The sequence below is a fragment of the Tyto alba genome, unplaced genomic scaffold (genome assembly GCF_018691265.1).
Source record: "Tyto alba isolate M040663 unplaced genomic scaffold, T.alba_DEE_v4.0 Super-Scaffold_6, whole genome shotgun sequence".
Lineage (NCBI taxonomy): Eukaryota > Metazoa > Chordata > Aves > Strigiformes > Tytonidae > Tyto > Tyto alba.
Genome location: NW_024881327.1, coordinates 20,858,563 through 20,883,478, shown reverse-complemented (window position 1 = coordinate 20,883,478; position 24,916 = coordinate 20,858,563). Strand labels below are relative to the sequence as shown.

At 40.1% G+C, this 24,916-nt stretch overlaps 2 protein-coding genes across 4 annotated transcripts in view; both read right to left on the bottom strand.

Annotated features, from left to right (window-relative positions):
* The window catches only part of FAM149A (family with sequence similarity 149 member A), a 31,519-nt gene extending 20,484 nt beyond the window's left edge, over nucleotides 1-11,035 (bottom strand). The window contains exon 1 of one of the 2 annotated variants that reach the window (XR_006167048.1): nucleotides 10,612-11,035. Coding sequence is in view for 1 of the 2 variants with exons in the window: in XM_042808377.1 (XP_042664311.1) it covers nucleotides 10,612-10,916 (305 nt within the window). In the remaining variant the exon portion in view is untranslated. The remainder of the gene's footprint in view (nucleotides 1-10,611) is intronic. The other variant, XM_042808377.1, reaches the window with a different exon arrangement.
* A 4,215-nt stretch (nucleotides 11,036-15,250) lies between these two features.
* On the bottom strand, nucleotides 15,251-24,617 carry TLR3 (toll like receptor 3). 2 transcript variants are annotated; one of them, XM_009970053.3, is made up of 5 exons: nucleotides 24,550-24,617; nucleotides 21,181-21,629; nucleotides 19,615-19,806; nucleotides 16,190-18,015; nucleotides 15,251-15,557 (listed from the first exon to the last, which is right to left on the bottom strand). In XM_009970053.3, the coding sequence occupies exons 2-5, from the start codon at nucleotides 21,619-21,621 to the stop codon at nucleotides 15,329-15,331; spliced, it is 2,688 nt and encodes an 895-aa protein (XP_009968355.2). In that variant the 5' UTR covers nucleotides 21,622-21,629; nucleotides 24,550-24,617; the 3' UTR covers nucleotides 15,251-15,328. The 2 variants fall into 2 exon arrangements, with proteins under 2 accessions (XP_009968355.2, XP_032855162.1); XM_032999271.2 differs by lacking the exon at nucleotides 24,550-24,617 and adding an exon at nucleotides 22,403-22,422.
* Nucleotides 24,618-24,916: the final 299 nt, after the last annotated feature.

Sequence of the window (24,916 nt, the reverse complement as noted above, 5' to 3'; positions counted from 1 at the left end):
TTACTCCACAAATCCAGCCTGCTTAAATATTCCTCTGTAAAGGGTTACTCCCAACACAGCGCCCACCTTACAGGAGCATTTTCATGGAAGTGAACAGACCATTCCTGGTCACTCTCTTGTTCACAGAGCAGAACCTACAAACTTCATTAAAACGACACAGTTATCACCAGTGTACAAAAGGGCCCTTCCACATCCAGCTAACGCTGCTCCACCTGTGGAGCAAGGAAAAAACAGATATGACAGGATTACTTTCTGCATCAATGATGAACAACATTCCAGTCATGCAATGCAGCATTACAGCTGAACATTTATACCACAGAAAGTACAAAGTTGATAAAAAATACACACATCCTTTTGCCTCCAGGCCAGGTATTTATCTGTCCAACTTGGTTGCAGTCAACCATGGTACACTCTCCCTGTATTGCTTGACAAAACAGAGTTTTAAACAGGCTCAGAGGACCTTCAAGAAGATAAATGCACTTTTACCCTCTTCTAACAACTTCAATAACCACAAACTGCCAAGTATGACAGACAGTACTGAACATCGTTGGCAGATCCTACAGGAGATCTATCTGAAGACTGCTGCAATGACTGTGCTCTGGGCTGAGCACACTTACGTATGGTTAATAAAACTGCACTGAATTCTCCCCTCAGCAGTCTGGACCTTTGACAGATCCCGTGACTTTTACTGCTGTTGAAAGCAGCCACTTTGGCTCAGCCTTTAATTAGTTATTGCGGAGATACAAAGGAAATCGAGGTAGATGACAACGATGCCTGTTCCTGCTTACAGTCCCTTTTCCTCAGCATTCTCAAAGTTAAAACAATTGTGGCATATCTTGAAGTCATCCCCAGAACAGTTTAGCTGAGGTAACCCCCCTAGGTGTGCAGCAAATGAAGCAGAATCTTGAGAAATTTAACAGATCTTTCATCCAGCCTTCCACAGAAAATTATTTTAAAACAGCTATAATATCCATATGGTCTGTTTGCTTAGAAATGGCATGGCTCAATGAGGGGAAGAAAAAAAATATCTGCCTTGGAAGGTGGTAGAGCAAACATTTACCTTCTAAGCTCCTAGCAACACAACATCTTTACCATCATCATTACTGAACATGCCAGAGGCTTGACAGCTAGCAAAGATAACACCCCAAAAAATGATAGCACATATCTTTGTTAATAAATGCCACTCCAGACCCAGAAATTATTTTAATTTTGCTCTCTTATCTAGTAATGAGCATTGTCAAAACCATTTCACTGCTTTCAGTCATCAGTCATTGTTCAAAGAAGTATTGGCTTTATATGAAATTTGAAAATACAAACCTTTATCAGAGTTTTCCTACTGTTAGTGTTTAATCATACCACTTGATTGGGCCCTACCTTTTTCGTAAAAGGCACTTACTATCTTTGAAGCTGTATGTGGGTTACTGGTGCTTTAATGATTAGACTACCCTGGGAGCATTCATACAGTTGAACTGTGAGTGAGTTTTCAGGTGACCATCTTTTTGATTTGACCAAAATAACACAATTTGCCACAATGTACATTTTCTTCATATACAGCTAAAAATCTTTTGCTAAATAATCAGAAAAGCTACATTTGCTTTAAAAAGAAGATGGTTTTGAAAGACATTGCCTTCAGCCCCAGAGTTAACCTTGAAAGTCTTTGCCAAAGGAATATCATTGCTGGTCTGACCAGCAATATACATCCTCATTATCTCCTAACAACACTGCAATGACTATGTAGGCAGATGGCCTCCAGGAAGACTATGATTTGATCTTGTATCTCAGTTTTGGGGAACAATTGAATAAAGGCTAGACAAAACAAACAAACAAACAAAGTCTTGGCCAGCAGTATGTTAAGAGAAGGCCCCCCTGAAGCTCAGAGCTACCACTCCTCTTCGATTCCAGGCAGCAGCAGGTTCTCTCAGAACCTGTCTCCCAGAGCACGGAGGTTCCCCAGTGCTTGCCCCCACCACCAGCGGCAGTTCGTTAGTCCTCTGCGGCAGCATTAGCCAGCTGCACTTAAAATCACCTCTTTTACCCAAGACCTGCTTCTCCTTAGGGTTAAGGTCTTCACTTGTTATTGCATGTGGAATGAAGAAAAATAAAAAATAAAAGTGAACATATGTATGTTTGTTTTTTTTTAAACCACTGACAACACACAGAGAAGCACACATACAGCATCCTCCTGCATCTTCAAGTCTACTTCGACAGAAGTGGAACAAGGGAAAAACAAGCCATAATTTTTAATACAATAACAATACATGTACATACAACACAGCATATTTGGTGGATATTTGTCCTACATACACTGAAGTGGAATGCCTACTATTAGGCATTTTTATATTGAATCCTGAAATAGATTTAAGGCTTCTGCAACTATGAGTTGAGTTCTGCTCCTATCTTTACAAGACAGAGTAACAATAAACCGTTCCAATTTTGAAGACAGGCTTATTTGTATATAGTCATTTTATTCTTCTGCAAATTTTTAATGCATTTCAAAATTATAAAGCCTTTAAAATGGCATAAGCTTACTGAGTATTTTTTTAAATCTATTCCTACATTTTCACTGTGAACTGAGATTAAAGACAAGTATAATACTTGGTTCTAGGAAATTTAAACAATTTCTGAGCAAGATATGCATGTTAAATACCTCTTCTATTTACAGAAGTAAATCTGATTTCTTAATATAAATTATGAATTAACATTAAGAAAAATACTATCACCTTAATTAACTGAAATAATAAAGAATGCTAATTAGTGTCTTAGAGAAGGTGTTTTATTTCTTTGGATCTGATAGGAGGCATTTACTGCTGCAGGATCAAATGTCTGAACAGACAGAAAGGGAGTAGCACCCTAACAAAACACTTGGAAGTGGTCCACAAGATTTTCCCTGTATATGCTTGTTACTGATGTACATTTGGAAATTCAGTTAATAGTTTTTAACAGATTTCTTTCATCAGCATAACATCAAAGAGATCAGAATATCTGCCTCCATTCTGTTCATTAATCTTTGAAGAAAAATAGACATATAATAAGCCATTCAGAACAGGTGCAGAACTTCTTACTCTCTGAACACTGAATTAAAAAAAAATTTGTGAAATGTTGTGTGGCAATAGCTCTACAGTACAGACTGAAGCAGTGTGAGTATGGGAAGGCCTTAGTCTGTATATACTGAGGTATACTAAGTACCTTTCTCCTTCCTCTGGGACCACTGACACCCCTGGCCTGAGATGTCACGATGTCACATCATGTCTCTAAAACCTTCTGTAGCCCAACAGATTTGAGAACCTGAAACTTCTACTCTACTCCTGCTATATTGTGACTTCCATGGTGTTGCACTGGAAGAAAGGCACTACTGAAAAAGGAACGACACTTCATCTATTCTACAACATCAACTCCTTTCCTCAAAAAAAAAAATTAATAACTTCTTAAGGCTTGTTTTTCCTTTTATAAAACATACCCTTTATGTTGAAATTTCCAGATTTCACAAAGTTTAAAGATCACTACACCCAGCACATAATGTAACATGATCTGTCTGCTTACAATACAAACAACTTTCATTTCAAGCAATAAAGCTGCTTAATAGTCTCTGTTTTAAATACCTTACAGAATTTTGCATCGAAGTCAAGACACTGAGTTAATAACGTTAAAAAAGATAACTACCACATCTAGTCTGCTCTTTGCATGATCAAATCTGTACTTTCACTTTTGTTCACTGAAACTATCAGATAATGCTCAATATTTTATCTGCCAGTTTACCATTAACATTTGGTATCAAACATCAGCAAGTGCTCCAATACTCTGCTAAAATACTACAGAGCAGAAGCCTCTCCCTCCAATTCTGTAGCCATGAGCAACAAAAATAAGGATACAATTGAAATGTTGTCAGTACTGTGTACACATCTCTTCCAGTGCTTCTCTCAAGTACTAATCAATCTTTCAATAAGTTCTCAGAGAGCACATCCTTATTTCAATGTTTTTCTTTCATATCAGGGTATTCAGGAGCAAATTTCAGCAAATTTCACACATTTTAAAGCACAAGTGCTCACTATTTAAGTACACTGAAATAGAGGTGTATCAGCCAGAGCAGTGGGATTACACTCTGATGATGGATAGTGTTCAATTAGGTAATCTCCTGCTGTGTGTCCATGAGAAATCCCTCATGCACACTGCCACTTTCTGATTATTAAGAAGAGCCACTGAAGGTTTGGGTTCTTTTTGTAATGTTTTAGGTTTTCTATATTAAGTCATGTAGCATAATAACATAATAAACAAACCATATGGATTTACATTTTGGTGTAGAAAAGTTCCCAATACGCTCTTTGTAAAGAGCTGGGATATCGTCATGTCATTCAAAATATTAAAATAGTAAATCAGAGTCACTTTGGGCAATTGGTCACATCAAATATTTTGATTGGAATGTGTCTTCCTTGGCAACAAACCAGACATATTTTGTAAATATATGTAGAACTCTAAACTTGTATTCTCTAAAACAGTAGACATGGCTTGCTTGTACTCCATCTCAGTAGCTATGCATTATTTAACCTTTTACTTCTGCACTGCTTAGGTAGTTGGGACACATTTTAGTGAGAAGTACAGGTTATCGTAGTCATGCTGATGATTTGAGATAGAACTTGTTCAACCTTGATGTACATAATCCCTTATTTTTAATTGACTAAAATTGTGAAACACTTTTATATGTGCTTCTCTTTTATTTACCAATGGACAGTTATCTCCTTACCATACAATTGAATGCTGCATTTAATTTTGCCTTGCTATGAAGATTTCTGTTGGAAAGAAAACACTGTCATGATATTCTCAGAGATTGTTAAACTGTCTCACTGCAACATAACTCATGCTGTTGTTCAAAGCATACTATTTAGGATTTATCCCCTACGGTTTATAGAATAAAAGAATTTACCAAAACATTCCAAACTCTCTGAATGGAGTATAAAGTGTATGTGTATACATATATATATTTAGCAAAAATGCTAAAAAGCTTTACATGTTAATCCTTGCATAGTTACAGAGGTTTTAAGAACTATTTAGAACATACTATTGTAAAAAATCAGGGCTAAGAGGAAAGAAACCCTAATTTTTAGCAATTACTTCCTGTACTGGTTACTTAAGACTTCCCCTTCAGAAAAAATTATCTGGTAAAAATGAACTGTGTGCCAACTCATGTACATTACAAAGATTTGTTTTCAAATTAAAGAGTCAAAACAGCACAGAAATCCCCACCCCTATTATCCATATAGTGTAAATATACACACATACACAAGTATACATTCACACCACTTATAAAATTTTCCAACAAAATTATGACAACAGCTAGAAAAGACTGACTCATTCAGTCACAAATTCAGTATTTTGTGAAGACAAGAAATCTCAAATTCCTCTAGAACTTAATCAAGCTGACAGGAGTTATATCACCACTGAAAATATCATGAACTTCCAACAACCTACTGCAGGATCCAAGGATGTACCTTACCAGAAATATTAAAAAAAAAAAAAAAAAAAAACAAAAAAAACAACAAATCGAACCAAACCTGAGCTGGTGCCACTACAGCCCAAAGCTAAACAAAAATGTGTGACCCCACAAACAACTGCACACTGAACTCTACACTGATGATCAATTAAAAAAAAGTTATAGACATTATAAAGTAGAATGCATTTCTAGTCCCCCAACTCACCAGATTTTAGAGGAATTCACAATCACAGTTAAGTGTAACAGCTCAAGCCAAGGGCCCTTTCTCTTCTCATTTCCACGGCTAACACCAGTGATCCAGCTCACTGAGCACTGGATCAGAAATAAAATGCCTGGTTATATCACTTTAGTTTCCTATAAACAACACAGACTAATGTTAAATGCACACAAGAATAAATTCTCAGCATCTGAAAGTAATAAAAGCACTTTGAGGAAAATTTGGATTCTCTGATTTCAGCTTTTTTTTTTTTTTGACATTTATTCTCTTGCTGATTAGCTGCTTGCTGGAAACTTCGTGGACTTTACCAAAAACCTAAAGTTACATATAATACTATAAAATGTTAGGAATTATTTTTAGTTCCATCCATCTGGAGAAATATTGACTTCCGTAGTATCATGTAAAACTAAAATTTACTTTTAAGCCATTTTGCACTTATCTGCAAAGAAAAAAATAGACCATGGCAAACTACCACATTACTACTCTTACTTTTCGATCAGTACAACAATGGAAATGAGCAGCTAAGTAACACTGCAGTTCTATCTAGGCTAGTATGCATTACAGCATGAAAAAGATCTATTGCTGTTAGTGGTTAAAACGGCAGACAGGGAATCTGAGTTTCCATCCTCTTCTGCAGCTCATCAAGTTCCTTATACCCACATTTTCAGTTATTCATTTTGCAGGATAAAGCTTGAGCTACTGAGAAATGAAAGCTGACAGAAGATTGTGACATTTTTACATCACAGCTAAAGCTATTCTCATACCAAGTTCACAAACACGTTTTCCCTGTGTTAGAACTATCCTGAAAATGGGGAGCAGTGCAATTAATTTCTACAAAATATTACCCACTTCTAAAGAGCATAACTTAAGCCTTGCCCAATTTACCTTTAGATCAGTGAAGGGCTGTTGTCTCCTCTAGCTACTGCAACATGTTAGGATAGCAATAACTATGTTTCTTAATAAAGGAATCTGTGTCCTGGTGTTACCAGCATACTGTGGTAAGTGTAGCATAAGGCAAGGTATTATCCTCCCAAGGAATTTAATGATCTTATATAGTAGAAAATATTTATTAAAAAAAAAAAATAGTAGTAAAAGTGGATTTTCTTTTTCTCCATTTGAAGAAAATGAGATTTATTCATTACTGCTCCTTCAATGTTATTAGAAGGATATGAAATCACTATGTAAATAAACAGTAAGTGTAAAATTTAATAAAGTACTGCTATAGTTTAGCCCTACAAAGTATTAGGACCAGTTATTGGTAGCTGCAGAGTTCAGAAAATTCAGAGTACCTGGGAAGGACAGGAAAAAAAACATTGCCAGATTTTCACTATTTTGCACTCAGTGTATTTTGATTGCTATCAACTTGTCAGCGTCTAAGAAAAAAGACATAAAATGGATCCTTTCCTTTATTAACCAAGTACTCCTAGTTAAGTTGCTAGTAATTAAAGTACACTGGCCATTGATAATGTCTTTTAAAACATTTAAATGGCAATAAAACTTGTCACAGAGGAACTTCATTTGGATAAGGCTTCCTATGTGTAACTATCAATAATATCATATTCTGTAACTCACAAATTCGAATCTGAACTCTAGGCAAGGAATACTAAAGTTTTAAATATTTAATTAAGATGCTTCTTCTAAAAGCTTAAGTGGAACCATCTAATTAAAAAATGCTAATGTGGAGGTATAGACTTTCCTTGTCAAAGTGATGTATCTTATTCCTTCTTCTACATCTTTCTGGTTTGGTTTTGTTTTTTTGAAGACAGACAATACCTTATCAGAATAAGCTTGACTGCTATAAATAAAATATTTGAAATGCCACCATGCGTACAAAAGTATAAGAGTTAGGGATAATTAGGGGATATCAGAAGTGTTTCAATAGCAAGCGAAAATAATCATTTTGCTGCACACAACCAGTTTTAGTGTAATTGGGTTGATTCTTCATCCCAAAGCAACTAATTATTTTGTCTTAAGAATTAATTTTATCATTAAAAAAAAAAAAAACAGAAGGATGAAGGTCATCAGCACTTCAACAGGAATAACAGCTCATACAGCATTATACTAGGCTTTAAGTGTGGTACTAAAAAAAGAAACAACTAGCGGAAAATCATAGACAAACAACACTGATTTGGCTCTGTTATTGTTTATATAAAGCATCAAATACCTTCTAAACAGAACTCTGTCAATACACTTCAAACCAGATTAACCTCCCTATTCCAGAAAGGCTATTCTACGCAAATGCAGAAAATGTTTAAACCTGAAAGAGCTTAAAATTTACTCTGAAACAAAATCAAACACGTTAGATGGGAGTAGGGGGAAATAAAAGAAGTGCATCAGGGAAGCTCTGTGTTCCTACTTGTATTATTTCCACAGCATTACATAGCTTAGTTCTCTGGCATTTATAATATTTCAATTAATTTACTATTTGCTAAATTAAATTTATAAATACCTAGAAAGAAGTATGTATTTACAAATAAGCATTGCCAATGTTTTTCTCCCAGATAACTAACCCAAAGCACCTTTACATGATGCTGACTTTGGGACTGGCAGTTACAGTTCAGAAAGCAATCCTGGAGTAATCATGGACTCAATATACAATGACAACCAAAGCCACCACCAAAGCACTGATCCACATCAGGAAGAAATGGAAAGCATCACTTAGCTTCTGTGTAAAACCTCATTGTGTCCACAAACAGAATACTGCAAACAGTTCTCATCCCTGCATCTCAAGAAAGATATACTAGGGTAAGAGAAGGGCTACAAACATAATTAAGGGAATAGAGAGCCACCTTCAGAAGGAAGGCTAAAAAGCTGGGACTCTTGGAGAAGGCTAAGAAATGACGTGCTCAAGGTTTAAAAAAAATCATAAAGAAGGTAGATAAATTAGAATATGAATGAATGATTACTATACCTTACAACATAAGAACTAGAGACACTCCTTGAAATCAGTAGATCTGTTTAAGCAGGCATTAAAGAAAAAAGCCTTTTTTTTTTTTTTTAAACAGAGCAAGCAGTGACTTTTAAGACATTGTTGCTACTAAAGCTTACAGAAGGAAATACTGCTAGCACATTCAAAAACAGATCAGCAACATTCACAGACATCAGGCCCATAAACTGATTCCAAAAAATAGGTGCCTACCTTCCAACATAGCTACTCTAATGACCATGGATGCTGGGGAATAAGCACAGTTTCTCTGCCAGGGAAGACCTAGACACTAATTCATAAAAATCAGAGGACTGCCATTAAAATATGATGCTACACAGAAACCAAACTAAAAGTAGAGGTCCTTAAGGTGATCTGAAAGTTTAACAGTGTACTAAAGAGATTTCAGTCCTAAAGAGTTAAAAACTTAACTTTCCAAGATAAATTAATTCCTTTCAACATGTGACAAAATAGTAATGCGTTTCTGATTGTCAGTAATATCAAAGACTAGCATAGTTTAGTTCTACAGAGGCAGAAGTTACAGGTGTTCATGTAACATATACAGTCGCCTCTTTTTTTTGGTAAGAGTACACAAAATACTCCACCAATTCAGTAATACAAGTATCAGTCACTTTAGTAAGCTCTTCTGCTTTACATATGCTAAAAAACCACTTTCTGCTTTACACGTTCGCTTCAGCAAAATATCACCAACTGAATCCTACAGCACACATACTCAACAGGCTTCTTTTACCTCCAGCAGCACCTAAGCGTTAACAAGGTGCAGCTTGATGACTAAACACAGAAGCATCTGAAGTTTCACACCCGTTATCGACGCTTCAGATTTCCACGAGGCAGGGACGGGAATGCGGGCTCTGATGCACAGCTGTAACTCCGGGACAGGCCGATACACCTCATCCACCCGCCGGCGGTGGATCCCCACCCACGCTCAGCACCCCCAGCGCTCGCCCCGGACTTCAGCCCCCCCAAGCCCGAGGCGCTGCTCCCCTCAGGGACGAGGGGCTCCCCTCATGCCCATGGGGGGCCAGGCTCTGACCTCCGCTCCCTCAACATACCGCCGCCCGCCTTTTAAGCGGGACCTCTAGCACAGCCCAGTATTTCACTTCTTCCGGACGCCGAAAACAGCCCCCCTGGAACCCCCCCGCCCTTTTACTCCTGAAGGTGTGCTGTCCTACTGATACCTGTGAACTAAGATGATTAGAAAATAGATATTTGTGGAATGGAATTCTTAAAATCAATTTAACCTGTTTTACCCATGTAACCATTATGCTGCAGAACAAATAGTGATCTTTTGAGGAATAGTTAGAATAACTGTAGGATGAGGAACTCATAAATAATCTTACTTGAGACGGTTCGGCCTCGTAGTAGCAGGTGCAAAGAAACAGAAATATAAGGAAGCTGCAAATTAGCACAAAACCGGACTGGGCCAGCCTTGGAGGACAAAATGTACATGACCACAGGACTGAGTTTGCACAGAAGTTAGGGTCAACTGGTGAACACAGCGACGAAGACTATGAGCCTTCATCTAAAGATCCCCGACAACCACCTGAAGCCTCCAACAGACACACACCAGCGACATTAACAAATGCTAATGAGCTCCGGGGAAAGTTTTGAATATGATAAAAATGTGATAAAAATGCAATGAATATGCACAATTAAGTTAGTATAAATGCTTGTTGATTTTGTTTTCACATACGCACATTAGGAGGAGCTATCCCCTGTGCGTCTGGCGCTGTAATACAGAATGCCTGCTTTCTAAAACTCCAAAATTGAGTCTTAGAGAGGGAATTAATTACCCCTTTCCGAAAAACACTGCCTTTGACACACCGCGGGGGAGGGAAATCCAGCGCAGGGAGATGTTCACACATAGGCTGGGGGAGGTCGGGTGGGGGGGGACCCCACAGGAGAGGGGGGGCGCGCACACCCACCCACGCCCCCCCACCCGGGTTTGGGGGGTCGCGCACTCACGCGGGGCGCCGCGGGGCGCGGGCTGCCTCCTCGCCGTCGCTGTCGGCCGCCGCCGCCGCCGCCTCCTCCTCCCCGATGTCGGGCAGGGTGAGGAGCAGCGCCCTGGCTCCCCCCCGCCCGCCGGGCTCCTTGTCCGCCGCGGCGGGGGGGGCCGGGCGCAGGGGGCGGCCGCCCGCTCCCCCCGGCGGCGCCGCCGCCTTGCCCGGGGCGCAGCCCCCGCCGGAGGTGGGGCGCGGCGGCGGCGGCGGCGGGGCGCGGCGGAGCTTGGCGAGGAAGGCGCCCAGCTCCAGCGCCGCCACCTTCATGGCGGGCGGCGGGGCGGGAGCCCCTTCCCGCCGCCGCAGGCCCGGGCGGGCAGCGGGTGGGCGAGTGGAGATCGGCCCTCCCGGCCTCCCTTCCCGGCCGGAGCGGCCCGCCGCCTCCTGCCCGGCCCGGCGGGCGTTGCCAGGCGAAACAAACCCCGCCGGGGGCGGTGCGCGGCTCGGCGGGCTGCACCGCCCAGGGGAAAAGCCTGAGGGGCCGCCCTCGGCCTGCGCACCCCGCAGCCCTGGGGAAGAGTTGGGCGGGAGCCTGCGGCAGCCTGTGAGGGAAGGCAATAAAGCCGGGCCTTCGCCCTTTAATTAAAACCCCACCTGACATTAAGTGGAAGAAACCGGCTCCTTCGGCCAGGGTCACCAGGGCCCCCGCTTCCCACCCTTGTGTGCAGCAAGAGTTTAACAGAAATGGGGAGAGAGATGGACCCCGGCCAAGGCACCTTGCCGCGCCATGTCAGGCAACCGCGGGAGGGAGCTGTGGAGGAGCCAGAGCCCAAGTGCAAAGATGCTACCAACAGCCCCAGGCAGCTTGGAGAGCCGGGGAGGAGGGGGTCAGGATCAAGGACCTTTCTCTCTCCTGCTACAAATACCAGCAGCAGTGGCACTGACCGGGCAGCTGGAGTCTGGGGCAAATACTGCCCAAGCTTTGCAACATCAGGTGGTTGTCTGTCTGGAGGGAGAGAAGCACGGTCATGCCGGCAGCAGTTTGGGGGCACTGTAATGGATGGTACTGGGGATGGGGCAAACATTGCATCAGCTCAGAATATGGCAAGTAGCACAGCCCTTGGCAGCATCCAAAAGAACAGCACCAGCTGAAGGGTAGCACAGTTGCTTTATACATACCAGGATCATTCATCAAGCAACTAGTTGCACTGTCAACTTCAAGCTGGCAGCTGCTGGTAGACAACAACCAAGGGTAAAAAGTAGGGACTTTTATCCCTGCCTTGTCTTCCGAGAACATCAAGGGGTGCAATAAGCTGGCAGAGTGGAGCACCCATGACACCGTGCAGAGGACTGAGATTCAAAATTGGAAGATTCTTGGCCTTTTTTTCTTACAAACTGAAATGAATACGTTCTGACCAAACCTTATGGAATAGGTCCACACAGACCTACCTAAACAGCAGCACAATCTGCATTTATTCCTCACCCTGTCAAATAGCCTCGACTGAGCCAGAGTGAAAGTAACATAATTGAGCACGTTGGTGTGTAGTATTTAGTGAGTAGCCTCCTCAACTTTCATGGCCTAAGCATGACGAAAGAATTTGTCACTTGCCCTGAAAAGGTACAGTATTTTTCTCAGCTGCAGCCCCAAAGCAACCCTGCATGAAGACCTGGAATAGAACCTATTATGAATATCACTGTCTGTAATTTGTTCATTACTCTCCATCATTCAAGAACCACTGAAACAGGTTCCACACAGAGTTTACAGACCTGAGCATTCTGCCTCACGCAACTCCTTTAGTTATTCTGCTTTCAATACAAGATGATTTCTAGTCCTAGGTAATGTCTTTGACGCTACAGGTTTGGAACTATTTTTCACTTATTTGGTATCCAGCTCCTCAGCAAATCTGCATAGTACAGTCTGATGCTGCCCACTGCAAAGAAACTACCCAGCTTAGATATAGACAGTTAATCCTGAAAGCACTTACTTCGCCATGGTAAGCCCATTAATTTACTCTCAGTAGTATTGTCAAACAAATGCACAGGAGTAGAGCAGAAGCAGGTAACTTCCAGACAAATAGGGGAAATTTATATGAAAATTTTATGTCAAGTATGATTGATGATTACTATTGCCCCTGTGCTTATTGCTTTTGTGTCTTTCATTGTGAGCCTTTATAATGGCTTTTTCTGCTGTAAATTATTTAAAACTGAGTGCAGATACTAAAACACCTGTTTAGAATGCATCATAATATTTTTATCATTTAAAACAATTTTCACTCATCAGCAAGCATTTGTAGTTTGGATTCTTGGCTATATTACAAAACCAAGCATCCATAACACATTTTTTCACTGTTCTGAGACCGACTTTTGGGGTGTTTATAGCAACAAGAAAAATCTTTATAGAATTTAGACTCACTGTCATTTGTCAGGGTTTAGGGGCCAGAAAAGACCATCTGATCATCTAGTCTAACCTCTCCGTATCACATTTCACCTCAGCATTTCCCCATGCATTCTCTGCATCTTCATATAATCCTTAATATCCATGTGAACTGATAACATTTTCTAAATAACTTATATTGACATGGAATGAGAAATTCTGCTAGTATGTGTCATTACAGATTTAGGAAACATAAGAACCCTTTCACATGTTAGTCTTTAAATAAGAGACAGTACAACTGACATGATGCATACCTGGCGCCCCAACCTTACTAACTTGCCTCCTCAACTTTCACAGCCTAAGCATGAAGAAAGAATTTGTCACTTCACCTGAAAAGATCAGAAAGATGAGATGAAAGCATCACAATGGGGATAATCCTATTACTGTAATTAGGGAATCATCATCTATCACTTCAACTGTAAACAAAGCCTTTTTGTTTTCACTCATGACTTCCTGGGCAAGTGAAGACAGTCTACCTACCCTTCGCTCTTCCAGTGCATGCAAAATCTATTTCATGAATTATTTTTCTCATTTAAATTTTTTTTATCACAATGGGATATACAAACCTAGTAAAAACTAATGTTTTGCATCTATGCATATAACAAATCATGGAAACAGCTGCTTAAAATGTTAAGTATTGAATTATCTGAAAGCTGTTTTCTAAAGCAGTAAAACAGCATTCTTGGAGTAATGGTGGCATTGAAATTGGTGAGGGAAATAATAGGGGGCAAAAAGCAATTTAAAAATCTTCCAGAGCTATTGATGGATCACACACTTACTAAAAATTGACAAAGTTTTATAAGGTCCTTGAAGCAGCAATTAAATATTAACAAAAGCATACAAATGAATGTTTAGTGTCTAATTTACAATGAATTGTGCTCAAACACTCCATAAAATTGCAACCAGTCTCAAACATTATAAACATCCTTTCAGAGCACACTTTGCTGGTTCTCAGCTCTCACCAGATGAAGCTACTAGCCCATACATTTGAACCTTAATGCTCTGGCAATTGCCAACTACCCCATGTTTCTATAAAGTATGTTAAGGAAAAAACAAGCTAGATTAATACATAAAAAATTAAACTACACAGTTCTATGCAATTTCTTTATATTTTTCTTTTTAGCTGTCAGGCAAAACTATATACAGTCATAAAAAAAAAGGAAACAAAAAACCTGAAATTAATCTACTCCTGAAGTTTTTCTCCCACTCTACCTGTATCTGTGGTCACAGTAATATTTCTGATACAGTTTAAAACTACTTCTTTGGGGGTGGGGGGGTGTTATATTTTTTTTTATAGTTGTTGTTTCACCAATAACAAAGTGTTCAGTAATGAAATTACAGTAGCACCACCTCTCCCACAAAGTTATCTTCTGGTGATGCTACAGAAATATCTATGCCTTTACACATTCTACACAGGTCCACCAGCTGTGCCTTGGCCATGTTTCACACTGATTTCAAGTTCTATTTAAGAGCCCGCATATACTTTTATGCGTATTCAAAGAATTAAGGTGACATCTCTCAGTATAAATACCCTTCTGCCAGCTCTCTGAATTTCAGCAGGAAAGAGTAAAAAAATTTTTTTAAAATCACGCCACATTGATTACATCAGCTGACTCATTACTCTGAAAATCTGTTTTTAATAGTCACCAGTACTAGCCCCACCCAGAGAGCATAAGCAATCCTTCACTGCATGTTCTGTACAAGCTGCTCACAGGGTCAAATTTCTTTCTGTGGCTTTCTCTTAAAACAAAGGTTTTAAAACTCACTATGAAACTCTTCTATGTTTCTTGGTTCTAACTACAGAAATAATTTTCCATGTTACTTACTATGCTTCACAAGGAAAGCTTTCCAATTTTATTTTCACTGAATCTCTCTGTGTTTTGAAGACAAACAGTAGTGTCTACTCTACCTCCTACACAGAATTTACTATTTTATCATTATTGCATTCTCCTCTGCATATCCCTTTAAAGTAGAAAGTCTATGTCTTTTCTGCACTACATCAGATGGACATTTTTCCTAGAACATCAGTCATTCTCACTGCTTTTCAAAATTTCTACCATATTTTTGATACATAGACTGAAATGACTATCAATCATGATCTATTTTAACATGTCACTTCAGTGCAAGTAAATTAAAACGTCAGCAAAAACATGAATGTAGACAAGTAAATTTAAATTATAGTGACTCTTATGTATCTTTCCAGCCGGACAGACTTTTTCAGATCTTCCTGAAGGCTTGTCAGTTTTTCAGTGATAGGAAATCTGCAATAAAATGACCCCACAATCCAAATTCGTAGTTTCAAAATTCAGTGTGCTTTACTATTAGATTTAAGTGCCATTACTAATTGCTGATGAAATGCACTGACTCGTTCTTTCTGGGCTGGCCAGTTCAAGATGCAGCGAGATCTGAACATTCCTCTTCTCAGGTGAAGTGCATGATACAACCTGTAATCTTGAATATCATGAAGAAAGATCAGTATGATGGAGTCCCGACTTTGTTCAATAGCTTGCTGAAGAGCATGATACACCTTAAAACTGAAGCAAAAAGAAGACAAAGATACATGTTTTATTTCATGTGGAAGGAAAAAATGACAAACTTCTTTTAATAGCTCACATAATAGCACATTGCAAACGCAAGGACTGGACTCAAACAGGAGTCTTAATGTCTATTCTATGATATCAAATTGTCATTACTTAAATTAGTTGCCTTCTAACTACAGAAAAAAATCATCCTTTAAAAATATAATCCAAGTCTACTGTCTTGACGTAGCTTTGTTTATCAAAGTTCTTTTCAAGATCGCTACATAAGAAAGGTGAAAAGACTTGTTTAGAGGCAAGTAAAAAATCATCTTCAGATGCCAGTGGTGTCACCCATTATTGTTCTTTCTCAAACATGTAATTTTAAGGAAAGCAATCTGCACAGGTGACAGCTTGACTTTTAGGAAAATAATTTTTACTGAGAGATTCAAATTTCCACTAGTGGAGTGTGGAGCTATTAACTTTATTAACTTAGGAATTATTCTGAAGTTATGATGTATTAAGTAAATACATTAAAGCAGAATTTGCATTTTTTTTATTAAATTACACAGTAAAAAAAAGACTGCCTTGTTAACAAAATCTGTTAAGAAATTTTTCCCCTTACATATCAAATTTTATCTCATACTCACTTTTTGCACCAGGGGTCCTGTAAGAGGTGTTCAGTCACAATAAAAATAATCTTCCTGCTCATTTTTATACTGTTAATTGTGGCTTCAAATTCAGATATGCCTGCTTCAAAGTCCCGTTCTTCTAAACAAAACCTAATTTGAAAGTGGTTATTTTTTTCCAGAGAGATAAAATTCTTAGACACCCAGTTCTTGTCCTGTCTTGCATGAATAACGTAAGCATCATAATCAAACTCTTCCTGTTGTCTGTCAAGTTCTTTAAAACCAAGTATTCGATTTACTAAAATATTGCAGTAGAAGGCTATTCTCCAGCCTTCAAAATGTATGATAAGAACGATAAAAATGAATAGCATCACAATACTGTTAGTGATCATAAACAGAAGTTTAAACGGAGCACTGTCTTTGCAGGCTGAGCTATCAAAATGCAACACCAGACTACCATGATATTTAGGTGGGGTGTTGCAAACGTACTGGGACAGCAATCCAGGTACATATGCTTGGGTCACATTAAGCCAATCAGCAAACCAAGCAATGCTTTCACAGGTGCAATCAAATGGATTGGAATCCATCTCTAGTATTCTTAAGCTCTTGAAAGCTGGGCCAAACACTTTTTCTTCAACTGCGGTTATCAGATTTTTCTGAAGGTTCAATGAATTCAGAGAGACTTGGTCATCAAACAGAGTTGCTGGAAGCAAATTCAAATTATTCGAACCTAAATCCAAGTTTTTTAATTGAAACAGACCCTTGAAAACCTGAACTGGAATCTCATCAAGCCCATTTGATTTTAAATTGAGAATACGCAAGTTGGGAAGATCTTTTAAAAAAAGAACAGGGCCACCTGGATTTGCATGCTTCCAAAGTCGGGCTAAATTATTGTGCTGCAGATCCAGAATATCAAGTTTATGAAGTCCATTAAACAAGTCTTCTTTTATGTTTGCTATGTTGTTGTTGCTGACATCGAGGACAGTCAGATTTTGTAGAGGATGGAAAGGCGAAGGAGACAGTGCCAAATCACTGCAACCTACCTTCCTCAGCATCAGTTTTCTAAGGCTTGGGACAAAAATGAATGATTCACTTTGCAAGGACAAGTTTTTATTATAGGAAAGATAAATATCTTGTATATTATCGAGACCTTTAAACTCATGACCTGTGAGCACCTGACTAATTTCATTGAGACCAAGATCAAGAATGTTCAGCTGTCCCAAGGAGGAAAATGCCCCACTTTCTATTGTAGAGATTCTTGTTTTTGTGAGGTTGAGAACCTGCAAACTGGAATTAGCAAGTGATGAAAATGTTCTATTAGTTAGTCTTTGTAGATTTATGTTGCAGTTACAGAGACTCAGGTATCTCAGGTTCTTCAGACCTGTGAACATATTATCAGTAATTCCTGGAAAATTGTTATTATCCATTATAAGGTACTCCAGGTGGTATAACCAATGAAAGGAAAAGTCTTCTATTTTCCCAGTAAGTGAATTTATCAGATTCAGATGTTTGAGGTTGGATAATCCATAAAATAAACGTGAAGATACATGAATGTTATTATGCTTCAGGTTTAAGTATTGTAAACTTGAAAGCCACTGAAATGAGTCATCTTCTATCACAGACAGAGAATTTTGGGAAAGGTTTAAAATGGTGAGGTTTGTTCCTTGCAGTCCCTGGAAAGTTGACTTGCCAATGTGTGAAAGCTTCACGTGGCTCAGTGAGAGGTTCTGAATTGCTGTGTTTGATAATTCTGTACAAACTTTCTTTGTGCAGTTTTCACCAAGTTCAACATTGTTCAGTACAAGACCAAAGAGATTTCCAATTGCATGGAAACATCCTGTGTGAAACTGAAAGAAAAACAAAAAAGAGTTTTGACCTAAACAAGGGGATTACATAAGAAAATTGACCCATAAAGCTAAAATTTGGAAAGGTTTTCAACCAAGATTTTCAAGCAGAATATAACTCCTACACTCAGATTTTTCCAGAGCCAAGTTCAGACAAACACTTCTTGGAGTTTCTACTTGTAATAATAGTTCTAAAATTTGGAGCATGATTATCATCATTCTGAGTAGTACTCTTTCAGAAGACGATAGAAAGTTTCTTAGTGAGATGCAAGTTAATTACAATTTTGTATCCAACAATTAAAACTCTTTCACTAGAAGTATCTTAGAAATTTAGATAATCTCTTTCTTCAGCTTTTATTGGTATCTGCTAGGGATACCGACAAACTAGTGCAAAGCCAGATATACTGTAAAAAAGTTATTTAGGCCTTCAGATAGCCAAGAAGAAACCCAGTTTCTCTGTGTGAGCAGAAGCTACACTCATGAAATGTGATACTACATTCTTGCTTCCACAATATAAATTACAAGTCTCCAATGTAGCGCTGACCCCTCATTTTGATTCAAATTATCAGCTGAATGATTAAGTACTCTGTTTTTCAGAATGATTCAAATGCATAAGGCTGCTTTTCAGACAGCAGTACTGTAAAATCAGGGCGGCTTTAGATAGCATAAAGCAGCACTGCCTAAGAAAGGAGCAGTCCCATCTACTTATCCACACACTGTACCCTTGTGTCAGTATGGTCATATATGCAGTCCCAGGGTGAACCAGCTAGGGAACCAGCCTGACCACAAGCTAACCAAGCCAAAAAATCTGTAGTTTCCCCAGTGACCCAGTGCATAGCCTCATTAAAGCTTGTACCAGCAAGAGGGTGGGATGAGACAGCTGAGGGAAAGGGGACAGCGGGGTTGCCTCTCAGCAGGGGTACAAGCTTATGGCACTTTAAAATATTCCTTTATTTTCAAGATTCATGTTCTTTACAGATCAGTCGACTGCAGGGGCAGAGAGGGAGGAAAGGCAAATTCAGTGCAAATTTATATGCTGCGGGTCAAACAGCTTAGAACTGCAACACTTACCATCACTCTTCAAAGAATTGCAGCATAACAACAAGAAGGGGCTCAGAGAGAACAGAGAGGTACGTGGCAGAGTGTTTTTCTAAAGGAGTGAGTATACTTTTCTGCAGTGATAATTTTTCTGGGGTACTCCACAGGCACAAATTAATATTCTCTTTGATTACCTAGGAAGTGAGATCTCGACTGTATAACTTGCTTTGCACAATATCATACTTTTCCCCACTTAGGAAGTATGTCAGCTGTTCACCTTCAGCACATACAAAACCAAAAAAAAAAATCCTGCACAGAAAATACCTCGTAAGGGTTCACAGAGCTACTTGATCTCGCTCTTACTTGAGACCTCTGATCTACATGGAACCAGCTCTTGCTGATTTCAGTAAGAGAAAAATAATTTTGTGTACCACTACTGGAGGTCAGGAGTAATGCTGTATACAATAGAATGGTTTTATCTGGGACCCTGGTGGATCAAAAGTGTAGTATAAATGCCATACAATCATAAAAGATAAATCAGGATAGTTCCAAAATGCTTCCTACCTCTTTCAGTGGATTTGATGACAAATCAAGACTATTCAATGAGGTGTTGCTAAGAAAACTGAAGTCCTCCTTTTTTAACTCAGTGATTTGATTGCTATCTAACACAAGCTCATGAAGGTTCTTCAACTGTTTCTCCAATCCTAAATTTGCTGACTTCAAAAAATTACGAGATAGGTCCAAAATATCCAAGTTCTGGGGAGAAGATGCAAACAGAAAAGTGTAATATTATTTTTATGTAATACAAAACCATTCTGAAATACTGCATTAGTCTAATTTATTAGAAATTAGTTGCAATCCTACAATTTAAAAAAAATTGTAATAGAGAAATGGCAGCTTTCAAGCTCCTGCAGGAAGAAGCCTTCTGTATCTTCCACACCTGTAAATTTCATTGTGTTCATGGTCTTAACCTGCTAAAATATCTATTGCAAACCAAAGAATTACTTTATCTAAAATTCCTTAATTCACTGAAAGCCCTCCTGCTCCAGATAAGTAGTTACAACTATTGCAGAATTCAACCTTGCATTCCACCCCCTGTACTGTGGTCCACCCCTGTAAATAAAGGTGAGGAGGGTGAAGAGGAGTGTGAAGAGGAGCGCAGTAGCAGCCTACAAAGATCAGTGCCGTGCGCCCTGTAATACTCCAACTTGTGCTCAGACTCTTCCTGCACCTGCAGAGGAGAAGGTGCTGCCCTACAGGTGACTCCACAGAGTGTGCCCTGAGGTGCCCCCAGCCCGGCCTCCGTCGGTACCGGGGCAGCAGCAAAGTGAGGAAGGCCAGAGTTTCAGTCCCGCTCCCAGCACCAAAGCTGGCTGTACTCGTTTGTAGTTAGTTGAGAGTTAGCAGTCCTGTGACGCAAGCAAGTACGTCTTACGTAACTGATCTGGAATACTGAGAAGTTCAGACTTGTTCCAAACAACACGCACACCCATTAGAACACCGTACATTTAATACCCACACATTGTTTCCATTTTCTTTGCCCGTAGGCCCTTCATTTTGCATGATTCCCTGCCTGGTCCAAGGCAATGGAATAGTCTTTTCTTGCCTCCTGTGCTGGTCCCCTAACCTCATAGATCCCACAGAGAAGAATATTTAACCACATGTAAACTACCAGGAAAAACAAAGGTAGACTAAAAACCATTTTACTCTTTCTCAGTCCCCAAAGTCCCGCGAGGCAATACATTCAGCCTAAGCACTGACCTTCCTGATCTTAGTAATGATACCTTGACCTTGAGAATTTAGGCCAGCTACCAGTTTTAGATCCCAGGCAACTCAGATTCCACACTATCCACTTCGCCCTATATGTCATCTGATGCACACGAGGTGCCTCAGCAGGATGCAACAGGGAAAAGGGGATGGAGAGCAATGACTCATAAGGATGGCTGAGACTCCAATGTGCTCTAACACAAGAAGCCACTAGGCCTTTTCTTTAGAAAAAAAATGAAGGAAGATTATATGCTGGGTATTTTTGGATGCAAATAGGCAGCTGTTCTGTACACATACTGGAAAATACAGTAAATTCACCATCTATGCGTTATTTACATGAAAAGGTGCATTTCTAAAGCTTACCTCCAGGGGTTTGAAAGGATCATTTTTTATATCTATTCTGTTGTATCCTAGATTGAGCTCAGTCAGGTTGGTGCAGGAAGCAAAGACTCTGTCAGGGAGCTTATACAATTCATTGTGTTCTAACTTCAGAATCTGCAACAGGGGCACATTTTGGCACAATTCTGGTTGCAGTTTAGAGATACTGTTATAGCCTGCATTCAAGTAAACCAGTTGGCTATACTTGGTCAGGTTTGCAGGACCTAGCTGTTTTAGCTGATTATGAGAAATGTCCAAACCCGTTATATTGTCTGGGAGATCAGAAGGAATTTGAGTCAGCTTTAGGTGACTGCAGTCAGCCATTTCATTTCGGATCTGACATGGCTTTCCAACAGATGCACACAGCAAGCAGGCAGACATCAGTCTGACAGATAAGCTGCTCCACCAAAGAATGGCACTTCCCATTGTTTTATCTGCAAAGGCAAAATGAACACAGTACCAGTTACAATCATTTTGACACAACACAGATCTTAAAATGAAGGCTAAGTAAGCCAGGTTCAAAACCCATGTAGTTTTATATTGAGCAAACACTCAGTATTTGTTACCCATAAAGTAGCATTAATTTCTGCAGAAAAGCTGTCTAATAATCTCTTTAAATTGTTTGGGTTTTTTTTAAATAATAGTACTGTCTTACATAAAAATGATTATGTTCAAAAAGCTACCAACACTTTATTATCAATGCAAATTTCCAACCATTTTCCCTTTTCTAATTTTGTATTGCTTTAGCATGCATAAAATACAATAAATATGACAAATTATACACAGGTCCCTCAACGTTAACCACTGAGCTCTGAGTTTAACCACACTGATAAATATTTATACACAGGCCCCTCAGTGTTAATCACTATGCTCTGAGCTTAGCTACTCTTAAAATATTTATAGTTATATGCAGTAAGAATGCCTAATATACCACATCTTTATTTTGGAGTTCTTGCCATTTTTTGTTTCACAAGCAAGCCACACAAAACTCTAACCATCTTTCCATCTCATAGCGAAAGAAGGAATACCAGGCTATAGAAAGGCGTATGAGAAAGTAAGAACAGACCAAAGAGATCGGTACCAACTTAATCAGAGAAAAAAATGGAAAAGAGCCAAGGTGTAGAGAGAACACTGTCCATAGATTCAATACATGTATCCAAATACTTCCAGAAAAACTTACACATTTAAGAATTTATATACCCCATACCTTTTGAGCATTTCCTAGGATATCAGTCACTGTCCACTGGTGCTCTAATCGTCAATGGCTCTGCCTGTTCAGGCATTACATTTCTGAAAAATCTTGGAGTTTTTCATATTTTATTCAGTTTCAGTTTAGTATCAATAATATTTAAATTCACCTGGTGATCTTGTAATACAGCTTTATTGGATAAGGAAGAAAATTAATTCCACCCAAATTCTGATGGGAATAGAGCTGTAAGAGCTCAGAAGTGTTTGACTATGCTGAGTAACAGAGCTTCTCTAATTAAATAGCATTTCTGCTAATCAAGATAAGAGTCCAGTGTATCTTCCATATCATTCTCTATAAAATTAATCTTTAGTAGGGGGAGAACAAATACTTTGGAAGTGCTTGCCAGAATATTTTTCCACGCCTCAGCAGAGAACTGTAAGCTTAGATTCCTCCACTTAAATTTTTCCTTTTTTTGTTAATATATAAAGCTTATATTTCACCCCTGAAGCTCTGAGTGTCTCCACAATCTTCACATACACATATCTGTATGTGCTTCTGCCAACAAATTCGGAACCTACCTGCCAACCTCATGTTACCAAGAAGTTAAGTCTCAGAATGATGTGCTCCCAGGTAGAGAAGACTATCAGTGCCCCACTTCAGAACAGGCTATAGAGGGGAATTTAACCTTACTAGACTTAACAGAAATCTAGAAGAGCTTCTCAAAAGACCAACTCCCAGGAGTATGAGCTTTCTTAGTTCTGCAGCTCGCATTTTCCTTAGCTGTGTTTAATTAACATGATCTAGCTCTGAGAACATTAGATTATTGCTCAATAGCACACAGTGAAACAGGAAATTAAACCGGTACATTTGCACAGAAAAAGAGAAAGCCTTCAGAACTGATGTTTTTTGAAGAGAAGAGTTTTCACTACCGTAAAAAAAACAAGCTGAGGAACTGACACTGCAACCTGTGGCCAAACAGGAGTTTAGCAGGTCAGAGCCCAGGAGAGTTTGGCTCTGTAGGTGACTTGCCTTTTCAGAGGGAACCCAGAAAAACATGTTATAATGGCCAGAGGGGAAACCTGGGAGCAACCGGGCCACCTGGGGAGAGACATCAGTAAAATCCAACGGGAGTGGGGATACAAGCAAGGGAAAGAGGGACGTAACGCATTGCAAGGGCATACACAAAGGACTGCAAAAGATGATTCAAAATAAACCTGGGTGAAAAAACAATTCCCTGCTGGGCTCTGCCTGTGGGCCTGAGTCATCTCCTGCAGCTCACACAGCCTGGCTCCCCACTCACCTGCCTCTGGCAAGCCGAGGGAACAGCAAATAACTGAACCTGACCGTCCTGCAGACAGCCTGACCTGCTACAGCTGCCACTGAATACAGCACCCGTGTTCCTGTAGCTGAGGAAAATAAAGGACCACTTCTCCTGCCTCATCCCTCTGCACCCCAGCAGCTGGAAGAGCTGAGGAAAACAAAGGGGGAGCTTGTCCCCAACAAAAGCTTTACCTCTGGCCTGCATCCTTCTGAGGGTTGTTTTTAAGGAAATCAGGAGCTTTCAGGCTCCTCGGCAGCTGTTGCCAGTTCATCTTTAAGTTTGAAAGGCGCAAGACATGTACTGCACAAACACAAACTGAGTTCTTTGGCTGACTTCCAGTGAGGCCTGAAGGGCTGCTTTTTCCTGCTTTTTTCATTGCAGGAAGTCTGAAGTCACCTTTAGGTGTTTCATGCTTTGGTTGGGGATCCAGTGAAGAAACCACACATCCATTATCAGACTTAAGGGACAGTGTTACAGAATAACATTTAATGGGCAAAAGAAAGAACGACAGTTTTAATGAGCAAGAACTTTAAGAAACTGGAGAATTTAGCAGGGGAGCCTTCAGCATCTCCCAAGCTGGGGCATTCCCACCTCACCTATGTTGCCTTTTCTTTTTTTTCAAGACACAAAAACACCTCCTGTCAGACGGACAGGGACACCACATACGGGCATCAGCACTAAAGCGCGGTCATTGAGCAAAGAGCAGTGGCCCGACTCCTCTAACTTGCAAGTTAAGAGAAATACAAGATCGAAGAGATGGCCCAAACTCCCGAGCGGTACCCTTGGCTTTGCACCTCTGATATTGGCGTTTATTCCTAAGAAGTGAAGAATGGCAGCCACTTACCGCGGCAGGCTCTACCTCCCTCAGTCTGGAGGCATCCAGGCGCACAGCACGAGTTGCTCGGCACCCGCAAACCGTGAGCAAAGAGGTTTCCGCCGCGCCGGAAGAAGCGAAACCGAAAACGGAGCCCGGGGCGCCGCGGGAAGGAAAGAGGAGGGGAGGGAGGCGGTGGCTGCCCCGTCCCTGCCCCGACGGGCATCCCCCGGGCCAAACCCCCTTCCGCCCCCCATTTCCTTGACCGGCAAGGTTTCGGAGGTGCCGAGGGTGGAGGTCGTTCCGAAGCTGACACTTGTCGTTTGCTGACAGAAACCGCTTTAAAGCACACGGGCGTGTCACGGAGGAGCAGCATCACACGAGCTTACTTACAGCT